Raw genomic sequence first — 11,400 nt, 5'->3', positions numbered from 1 at the left:
AGGAATGTGCAGGGCCCTAAAGCAAATATCAAATCTCAGGCATCCCAACACAAAGACCCTGAGCAATTTCAGAACTTGCACATCCTTCGCAGATTGTCTATTGATCACCTGCACCACAGCCAGATTGTCAATCCTGAAAAGAACCTTCTTGTGAGCTAAATCCTGGCCCCACAACGTAACTGCTACAACAGCCGGAAACAGTTCCAAAAAGGCAATGCTCCGGCCACCATTCTTCCAATCCTCGGGCCACTGCTGAGCACACCATCTTCCTTGCCAATACAAGCCAAAACCCTCACTACCAGCCGCATCAGAAAATATCTGCACATCCCAAATCCAATCAACCTCCCTGTATAGAGAAACACCATTGAAGGAATGCAGAAAGGTGACCCACATACGCAAATCCTCTTTGACACCCGCTGACAACCGAACCCGGTGATGTGGCAAGTAACGACCAGACAGAGCCCTGCCTAGACGCCTACAGAAAGTCCTGCCCGCCCGGACCACCCGACATGCAAAATTAAGGTGACCCAGTAAGACTTGAACCTCCCGCACCATGACTTTCTCTCTAGGTAACATTTTCTCCACCAATTCCAACATGTTCTGTTTCTTATCAAGGGGTAAACGGGCTTGCATGGACTGAGAGTCAATCTCTATGCCCAAAAAAGACATGGTCGCGCAAGGACCCATGGTCTTCTCTGGTGCCAAAGGAACACCCAAATGGACCATAAGTGTCTGGAACTTAACCAAAGCATTCTGGCAATCTAAAGAATCAGCAGCACCCACAAAAAAGAAATCGTCCAGATAATGTGTGACCAAAGTGTGACCAGATTCCTGTGTGAAGAACCATTGTAAAAACGTACTGAACGTTTCAAACAACGCACATGACATGGAGCAGCCCATTGGCAATGCTTTGTCCACGTACCACTTCCCAAGGAATTGGATACCCAGAAGCGGCCAATCTTCAGGATGGACTGGAAGCAGTCGAAATGCGGATTTAATATCGCATTTTGCCATCAAAGCAGAAGGGCCCGCAGCCACTACCAAAGACATGGCCACATCGACAGAAGAATAGGAGACAGAGGCCGCTTCGTCATCAATAAAGTCATTCACAGAACTACCCTCTGGCCACGACAAGTGTTGGATAAGCCTAAACTGCCCCGGGTCTTTTTTGGGAACCACTCCAATTGGTGAAATAATTAAGTTCTCCAAAGGCCAATCATCAAAAGGACCTGCCATTCTGCCTTCACACACTTCCTTGTTCAACTTCTCCTGGACAATATCCTTATGGTCACCCGCTGACTTAAGATTCTTCGACCACCTCCTCACACGAGGCCCCACATAACCTAGATGAAAACCATCTCTGAAACCAGACACCAAAAACTCTCTCAGCTCAGCAGACCCATAACCTTGTAGCGCCTCAGACAAATGTAGCACATTAACCGGTGTATGGGCCTTTGGGCCCAACACCTGATGAACCTCTCCCTCCCCTGGGAGCCTGAGGTGTCTGTGGCGTGGCATGATGTGTTGCAACTTGCTGTGACCACTGTTGCCCACCCGGAGGTCTGAGTCCCCAACATCTTGACAGAGGGTGGCTCTTCTTCCCACACTGCGAACATTCATGTCGGAACTTACAAAACTCTCTAGTGCATGTCCCTCGATTGAAATCCCAGCAGGTCCCAACATTAGCCTGTGCTGATGTACCTGTCCCCACCCCTCCCCGGGTGGGTCGCGCCTTAAAGGGGCGGTAAAGTAAAGGCAAACCACTGGCCGTAAAGATTGTTTTACCACTAGTGGACGCACCCATAGTGTGTTGCCAAAGGTCTGTGTCTAATTCCCCCCATTTCGCCTCAGGATCCCAAGCCATACGCGCCCTAAACGCCTCATCATATTGTGCCCAAGCAAAGTCATTTCTCGTGATTTGAGCCTTACGACTCACATCCATGTATTTGAACAGTGAAACGCAGCGCTCAGGGAACTTCTCACAGTATACACTGGCGTATATTAAAAACGCCGCCGTCCAATTTTCGATGGTCAATGGGACTTTAGGGCGCTTAGCTAATTCGTATTCCTCCTCCTTGGAACCCTCTTTAGCACGCACTTCCCTATGTAATAACTTTAAGAGTTCCACAAACTCACCATTCCATATTTTCTCCTTAGTGCTCAACATTAAATGAGCTCCCAATGGCTTAGTGACGCCCATATAGGGCAACTTCTTAATTTTCAACTCTTTACTATGCAAAACCTTACCTGTGTCAACTGCGACTGTAGAAGTCCCACTGTCAACCTTAGCCGCCACAACCTTGGCAGCTCCCTCAGTACCCACACTCTGGTCCTTAACATAGCGGCCCTTATGTAACCTACCCTCAGACCCTGTAGAGACTAAATCCTCCCCAGACCCCACAGACACCATTTTAGCCGGAGGCTCCACATTCTCACCTGGACGTAACAAAGGAGGCTGACTCGGCTCCGCTCTCCACTCCACCTGCGAAACGTCATCCGCCGTCCGAGGAGCCCTCACTGAGGGGCCGAGCGCTCGTGGTCTGGACAATTCCGCTCTAGCACGCACCACCGGTGCCTGTGAAGAACTAAGAGATACATGAAAATGTCCCCCCCCCGGACACAGTATCCCGCACTTCACCCTCCTCAGGACTATCTTCATCGTAGTCAAGAATTAACGATTCATCCAACTGGGGAGGAGCAGGCAACACCACCTCCTTCCGGACCCTATCAAGGGTCTGCGAACGATCACGGGCCTTACCAACCCTTAAATGTGAGCGAGGCGGGGAAGCCGACTGTACTCGCCGGTACGCCCCACTACTAACACCACTCACAACAACATTCTCCGTCATCAAATTTGTAAGACCGTGCGGAGCAAGAGAAGTCGCGCTTGACCTGCTCTTGGCAACTGCGCTGGAATCCCTCGGTGGAGACAGGGAGATCGCGCTTGACCTACTTACACTGGCTGCGCCGCATCCCTCGTTGGGGCCACTGAGGTCGCGCTGAACCTGCTTTTACTGGCCACGACGGGATCCCTCGTTGTGACGGGACGTGCCGCGCAAGGCTCCACCCTCTTTTCACCTTGGCGCAAATGGGCTGCCTTCTGCCCTACCAAGTCCGCTGCTCCAGACCGCTCCCTAACCTGAAAAGAAAAAGGCCGGACTGATGTGCCAGGGTTAAAACCACCTAAATAACCAGCAGCTGGGCACACGTCCCCCGCTGCCCCGTCAAAACTCTGTCTGCCCTCCCGAAAATCAACCGAAACAGGCTGCTTATTCTTAAGAACCGCGCTCAAACGAGGCGGAGGGGGAGAAGGGGAACAAACCTCCTCATCACTGCTGCATTCCAACATAGACTGAACCATAACCGACGCTGGACCCTGTACCTGAGAACCCAAAGCCATGCCATCCCGTTGCGCCCCCTCCAAAGAACCCGACGCCCTATTCTGTCCACCAACCCGTAAACCCGGGAATTGCACAACGCCAGACCTCGTACCCTCTGCACACCGAGACTCAGCATTACCAAACTGAGCGGCATCACGCAGCCCTTCCGCCCAAGAGGGAAAAATATCCAGGCCCCCCCAAGACCGAACCCTAACCCCCGGGGATCCCCACCCACGGACCCCAACACTGTATCAGAACCCACCAACCCCTTGTCTGACACAGAACAAGAAGGAACCTGAGAAAAAACAAATACCTCACCACCTAAACCTGATTGCAAAAAGGGGGAAACACCCTGCCCCCCAGTCTGCGCCCACTCCCCCTCACCCACAGAACCACTGCATACTGAAACAACCTCCCTCCCAACAGATAAAGGAGGAGAAAACAATAAGGGGCTAAAAGGCACCCCGGATAAACCTGCCACACCAACTCCCTCTAAAGAAGAACCAGCCTCCTGAGCAGCTGAAAAAGAAACTTTATGGGGCCGAGGAGGAGTTAATATAAACCCTCCCCTTGCCGTCCCCTGCGCTTGCAAAACATCCTGAGAAAAAACAACCTGTCCAGGAACCACTGCTCCATGCCCCTTCTCACCATGCCAGCTCTGTATATGTAAAATAGAAAGTGGCCCGCGCTCCAATGGGGCCTCTACCCCTCCCCCCACAGCGACGTCACCAACCGCCACTGCAGAGGTCGAGGCAGAGCGCCGAGTACCCCCACGTTGCAGAGAGGCCCTGCGACCTTGCTGCGAAGGTGCTGAAGCAGTTCGCTCCCGAAAGGCGGACACCGGTACTTCAACCGGCGCCGCCTGCATGATTTCCCCAACCACCAGCTCCCCTGCTGCAAAACCGCCCGCACTAGCGGGCTCAGAGAGCCCCGAGCCCCTCCCCCGCTGCGCTTTGACCGCCGGGGCCGCTCTGCGAGAACGCGGGCGGCCCCTTTCACTCACCGCCTCATTACGGCGACGCTTTGGAGACAAACACGCCGCCACCACGGCCGACACTCCCGCTGACGCACGTCGCGGAGGCCGCTGCTGCTCGACCTGCCGCTCACCAATAACCAAATCCAGGCGGCCCGCCTCGCTAAGGAGGCGGATCGCTTCCAGGACACGATAGTCTTCGGCTGCCATTTGAAAAAGAGAAGCTAATAAGAAAACCTAACTGTGACAAAAAATTCACTATACTAACACCCGGCCACCAGGTCACCTAAGCCTAAAATGGTGGCCGGGAGGAGGAGCCCACGACCCTTATAGGCTGGGCTCCTCCAAAACTAAAAAGAAGCCCAAAACCAGCCCAAACAATAGCCTGCTCCAAAATGGCTCCCACCCGCCCCTCCCAAACAGCGGGGGGGGGGGGGGGGGGGCCTCCCAGGGGTCGGCTGCCCCCCCAAGCCCCCCTTGTGTGATGTAACTAGTGCTCATGTAAAGACTTCAATACCTTCGGGTCGAGTTCGTGCTCTATAAAAATAAAATCTGCAAAAAAATAAACCAAATTAACCGCTATCATTCCCATAGAAAAGAGAACTGTGATTTTTGCCTGGCTCTTAATATTGTACGAGCCATGGTTCGGTAGGTGAGTTACGCGACGGAGATTAAAAGAGCACGAGAACACAAAAACACGACTTTGATACCCCTATGCACTTCACAGACACCATTTAAGTTATCCCCAAAGAGAAACACGATTTCTCTGTGCGGTGCTGGATAAGTGTTGCGGCAGCACGTCCATTCCTATTACATCAAACACGCCATTTCAGGAATTTCGAGTTTGCCTTTCTAACTACAATGTCCTTTCAGTGCTGCCGTAGCTGCGGCGTCGGTTGCTAGAGTAACGGAAGTAGGCTTTGGTAGGCCCGAGTCTCTGCTGTCCGCTGTGTTCCAGTGGCTGGGCTCATCACAGTACCCGGACCTTTGCAGTCTTCATTGCCGATCCTGCAGCACAATGTCATTTCGAGACCTTCGAAGTAAGCGCGTTGTGTACTCGTTCGCTCAACATGTTTTAATTTGGTCGCTGGGTTTCGGGTCAGTGATGTAGCTAGCTGCGGGTGTGACGCTGTCGTGGGTACGAAGGTTGATCTCTGGCAGCTTCATGTGATGGTGATGTACCGCACTGGACTCAGAGTGGTGATGTCTTATACCTCACGATCCTTGGCAGCTCTTGATGCAGGAGGAAATGTGCCCAATGTCGACCATTTCATTCCATAACAATGTGGGGATGTGGTGCTTTTTCTGTGAAGCTGGTTACCAACAGCAAATCAAAGTATTAAATGCAAGCAACTAACCACCTTTATTTATGCATCGAAGACTGTAGATTTTAACTCTAACACAGCCCAGACCTTTGTTAAGAAATGTTCTCTGTTTTTCTGAATCGAATGGCTTTTAGTGGGGTGGGTCCTGTTGGTGTTGGACGAGGCAGTTTATGAAACAATTCACTGATCGGCTTCACAATCACGGCTGTAAAAATCTTAAAGGCATTCCAATCCCTGCTTACATGCCGCATGTGTACTTCATCTTGCATTCCTAAGAGCATGTTTTTCTCTGTGCAACATATGACTCTTGTGGCTTTGAAGTGAGCTGCGTCCAACTTTAGGTGGGTGTCTATGATGGCTCACATTTGAGAGCTCTAAACTTGAGGCTGAAGGCAGCATGAGTTTCTCACAGTGCCTGTCAGTGGTCATAAAGGCATACAGGCTACATGCACATCCAGTCCTTGGCCTCTCGGCAGACCGATGGTTGCATGTGTGGCAGTTGCAATTGTGGAAAAGTGTGGCGTGCAGATGGAGATTTCAGAAAGACGAGGAGAGAAAAATGGCCCAAGTGTCTAACAGACTCATTGAAAGTAGAAGAAAGTGGTGTGGAGTCACAGTCTTGCTTTTTCAGAATTGAAACATTTTCAGTACTAGTTATTCATAACACAAATGGTATTCATTTATCTGATTAAACCAACAAGTATTGGAAAAGCCAAAACGTCAGGCTTATTTTAGGATTATGTTTTGGTTGTTTTTTGATACATCTGGATGCAGTAACTGAAAACTCACAATGAGGTACCGAAATAATGGTCACGTGGCATGCAGTGTGAAACACAGGATTTTAGTACAGCTGTTTTAAGCCATGCTTTTAATTATATAGGTCATTCCTCTTGGACAGGATTTCTAGCTATGCTTCATTGGCCAGGCCACTGTTGCAAAGCCCCCCTACCTTTTTGTCCAACTTAAAGGACTGAGCCACAAGGCGGGGAGAACAGTTCAGTGCACCAGTAAAACATAACCTGATCACAAACCTTATTTCACAATGTCACATTATTTAAAATGTATGGAAAAACGTGTTTGACTTCATATGCTAACCCTGATATGAACTTGATATATTCAGAATGTAAGTGATGGCTTTAAGAATGCTCTGCATCTTCAGTGGTCTCTGTATTCCTTGCGTTGTGTTTTATTGCAAGGCAGGATTATGCCTTTGTTAGTTATTTTACAATATGCAAATGATTAAATGTTTAAAAATACATAGATTGATCATCTGTACATGCATGTATGCACATAGCCAAATCCGTTTCTGCTGTACGTTCAGGCAGCAAGTAAATACAAATCTAGGTATGGTTTCAGTATGAATGCAAATACTCTGTATATGTATTTACATTCATGCAATAATTACAGCTAATGTTATATCTCAGCTTTGACTAAAATAGTTCTGTTCCTTTTAAACTGAGGACTGTGACAGATGTGTGGCATCACTTTGTGACATCATTAGACTTGATATCATTGTATATGCTAGCTAGCTCTCCCAACATCTCTTTTCTAGAACTTGGGTTCTCATTTTTATTAACTACACTAGTACAGCTGTTGTAAATTAAGCGAACAAGGAGCACAACTCCCAGAATTAACTCATCTCTTAAATGAAAGCCCACAACCAGAAAATGCTTTGTTGATAAGGTGCAATCTGGAAATACTTCTCATTGTGTGTTTCCATATGTTTGTGAGAGTAGTGTATAATGTCAGAGGTGGGGTTTCACAATAAATACCTGGTGTAGTGTCTGGAAAATTAATATTGCTCAGCCTGTGCTTTGTGATGCCTCAAGTGTTAGTCATTCACTGCACCCAAGGTACTAGTGCAGAGGATCCCTGTTGTCAGTATTTGTATTGCTCAAAGAGGTCAACGTTTATTGGTGCATGTGTCCACAAGTGTTAGTCTCATTGGTGATTCGTGGCCTTGATGTTAATAACGTAGAAGCCCTGCTTCTTTTCGTCATATCTGCAAAATTTTCCATCAGTTTTCAAAGACATTGGACATTTCCCTCAAATTGGGTTCTTATTTTACAAATACATTGATGTATGACGATGATGCTATTTATTATCTTTGATTTATCCCCAATAGGTTTACAATGCGGTCTTGACGCATTATCAATATATTAATTTAAAAAAAAACTAAAATTAAAATTCTGACAAAGGGCGGAAAGAAGTTGCAAATAAATAGAACAAGGGAGGGAAGAACTGGAAAAGGTTCTAGTTTCTACAGTATGTTTTCCTCAATTGTGAAAGCAGTGGAACAAGGAAAGGGTTACAATTACTAATCATTGCGTAAAAGTGACTTTCTGCACTTACTACATGTATGTAATGCACATAGACCCAAATGCTATAATACGGGACAAACAAAAAAAATTACACGTTGCATTTTCAACAAGATTGAAGGCAAACCTTTGAAAGGTATGTGTAATTTGAATCGATCTACTCCAGAATAAGCACTTCACCTGGAATTTGGATTAACCAGTACAGTGCAGCATGCACAATAATTTTCTGGAGATAGTGGATAACTCTTTGCGAGGTTTGCTTATAAATGAATTACAGTTTATTCACTCTATGGCTGGAAATGTATAACTAATTTATCTGTATGTAATATGGAATTTTTACTTTCAACAATATGTAGTGTATCTGACTCTAGGGTAATGTGCCGTTGATGATTAGGGCTCTGGTTCTTTAGTCTTGGTTATGTGTGTCCCTGCCAAGCAGTGTTTCAGATTTAGAGACTCACAAGCTGATTCACCCCTGTGTTCTACTGAGGGATGAAGTGTCTCAGATAAAAAAAAATCCTTACGTGTACTGTATGTTAAATGTTAAGAGAAATATGATCTGTGATGCTTCATCTCTGTTGAGCAGAGAACTCGTTGTGCTCAGCTTCTGATGTATTGGGCACCAGTCTTGCATGTGCCTAGGGATTTTTAAAACCACAGTCTGTGATGTTACTTGTCTTAAGCTGCTATTGTTCTTGTTCTGCTAGTCCCTCTTGGTTATTCTCTTTCATCTGTAGGACACTTTATTGGCGGTGGTGAGGTTTTTTGCTGTCCCACTGCTAACATTTGCATATCTACCTGAGCGCTGTTCCTATCACCTTCAGACTACATTAGCGCCCTGCTAACAAGTTTGTTTATTTACCGTAAAAGCACAAACATTGACATAAAATCCTTCATAATAACTAGTGGCTAGCCCACAGACGCCCTCACAAATTACATTCACTTGTTGATAACCAGATTGCTTTCCGCCGGGTGCTGGGATATTTTTACAGCTTTTCTATTTTATGTTTATACCCCTATAATAAGGACAAACAAGGCCATTCGACCTGCCAATAGTCTGCCACTCACCTTTTATTTAGTTTCCTTTGATTTGCCAGTAGTCTCCATTCTCAAGGAAGCCTGAGTTCAGAGTCTGTTGTTGCATGACCCCAGTTTTAGTTGTGGGCCTGCCACGGTATGGGACGAGCAAGCCACACACTTGGCCACGCCCCTCACTGAAGGTGGCCTTTTTCAGCACACGTTTGGCTCGACCGCGCAGCTGATTGCTGCTAAGGACTCGCGTCCAACTGATCAGGTTATTTTAATTGTAGGCGGCTTACTGCCATATTTTGGGAGGTGCCTGGCTCCCTCTTGTTGGACGACATCTTGAAAGGGGTTTACTTCCTTTCTTTTTAATGATTTTATGTGCCAGCGGCAATGCCGTCTGCGCCCGTCCGGATCGTGGCCAGAGCCAGCCCCCTGCACGTTTTATTCCAGAAAGCAGCTCTAAAACTTGTTATTCACTGGATGAACTACTTTCTTTCAGGCCATCTGGTAAGCCTTTACACAGCTGTAAATTTGACGGGGACTTTTGTGCTACCTATTGCCCACTGATTTCTCGGGCCTGTGCAATGCATGTCAACTCTTTGGCTTCCAACCATCTACCAGCCCCTGCTAGTTCAATCACCCACATGCTGCCTCCTGCTACTCCTTCTGCCAAATACCACAATACCCTACCCTATGTACTGGTCAATGTCAGATCCACTTCAAACATAGTGCTGACTTCAACTTATTTTTAGACTCCCATAACCTGTCACCTGTATTCGTCACTGAAACCAGGGCTGATTGTTCCTCCCGTGCAGATTTCCTCTTGGCTCTGCCAGATGGCTATACTGTCATCAGACATGACCGCACTGGAAAAGGCGGAGGCGGATAAGCAGTTATCTATCAATCGCATTTGAAGGTCCGTGCTTATCCTGTACTTTCACCCCTATGTGAAGCTGTGTCCTTCTGTGCGGAACTGTCCTACAATCAGATCTTTTAAGGCCTTCTAGTTTACCAGCACCTGGCCCTTGTTCAATGTATGCTAAGGGTTTCAGCAACTTGCTTGAAGCTAATATTCTCTCTAGCAATTTCACTATTCTTGGAGACTTCAATTTCCATCTGGAGGTAGCCACGGACAGCGATACCTCTGCTTTGCTCCACACCATGACAGCGTTAGGCTTGTCCCTGCTGGTGACAGTGGTCACACACTAATATGGTCACACTCTTGACAGGATTTTTTCTAATAATTCGTCCATATCGACGGTACGGCCCCTTACTCTACCTTGGTCTGACCATGAGGCAATTTCTTTGATGGTTCTTGCCATCTACATTTCCATCACCCCCACTGCTTCTGCTTCTTGGGCATCATCTCGAGTCTGGCATAATCTGCAGGCAGATAAGTTCTTGCTAACCCTTATTAATATTAAATCTTCTCCTTCTTTCTTGGCTGATCCCGAGTCTGTAGTCAAGCAGTTCACTTCCTGGCTTGATTTGGCGGCTCATTCTTTAGTACCTTTGATTCAAGTTGGCACTAGAAGACAGAATCCTTCTGCCCCTTGGTTCTCCGTCGTGCTTAGAACCCAGAAACAACGCTGCCAGAGAGAAGAACACAAATGGGATTCCGGCTACTCTGAAGCCGAACGTGCCACTTACAAAAAATGTATAGCGGAATATAAAGCCTTGATTTTCACACAGAAATCTGCTTATTTTACTAGCAAAATTGAAGCAGCAAAGCCATCTAAAGAACTCTTTTTCACTGTCAAAAAGCTTACTACTCTTCCAACCCCGTCCTCTAATAATTTCAGTCTGTCCTTCTTGAATTTGGTGGCTGACACTTTCTGGTGGAAAGTTGAAGATATTTTTCCTAATTTCTCTGGTAAATTGCCTGTCTCTCTTGAGCAGGCTGATGCTTGTCCATCTGTTACTCTCTCATGCTCTCTTGATAAATTTACTTCACCTTCCTCTGATGAGATTATCACTTTAAACAAAACTTCTAAACCAGGATCCCTCACTGATCCCTGTCCCCCTAGGGTTCTTTCTATGGTAGCTGAGACCATCGCCCCTACACTGGCGCATTTCTTTCATCTCATGTGCTGTTTTGAATCTTTTCCATTAGCTTGGAAATAAGTTTCTTTGGATCCTGCTGATCCTAATAATTATCGACCGATTTCCTGTCTGCCTCTGCCTGCCAAGCAGATTGAGAAAGTCCTTAATAAACGACTCATAAATTACGTGCAGGCTAACAACCTTGATGACACTCTCAATTTGGCTTTCGAGCGGATCATAGCAAAGAGACCAGACTCATTAAAGCAACAGAAGAAACCGACTCTCACTTGATCAGGGCAGCAGAGCCGCCTCATTCTGCTTGACTTCTCAGCAGC

The 11,400-nt window shown here is 47.0% G+C and overlaps 1 protein-coding gene across 2 annotated transcripts in view; it reads left to right on the top strand.

The window, feature by feature from the left end:
* The first annotated feature begins 5,247 nt into the window (after positions 1 to 5,247).
* CLUAP1 (clusterin associated protein 1) overlaps positions 5,248 to 11,400 on the top strand; it is an 839,181-nt gene continuing 833,028 nt past the window's right edge. For both annotated transcript variants that reach the window (XM_078663147.1, XM_078663146.1), the window contains exon 1: positions 5,248 to 5,393. In XM_078663147.1, the coding sequence (XP_078519273.1) occupies positions 5,372 to 5,393 (22 nt within the window). In that variant the 5' untranslated portion in view covers positions 5,248 to 5,371. The remainder of the gene's footprint in view (positions 5,394 to 11,400) is intronic.

This window comes from Lissotriton helveticus, chromosome 10 (assembly GCF_964261635.1).
Source record: "Lissotriton helveticus chromosome 10, aLisHel1.1, whole genome shotgun sequence".
NCBI classification, from domain to species: domain Eukaryota; kingdom Metazoa; phylum Chordata; class Amphibia; order Caudata; family Salamandridae; genus Lissotriton; species Lissotriton helveticus.
The sequence above is the reverse complement of the archived record's forward strand: the minus strand, read 5'-3'. Positions and strand labels throughout refer to the sequence as shown.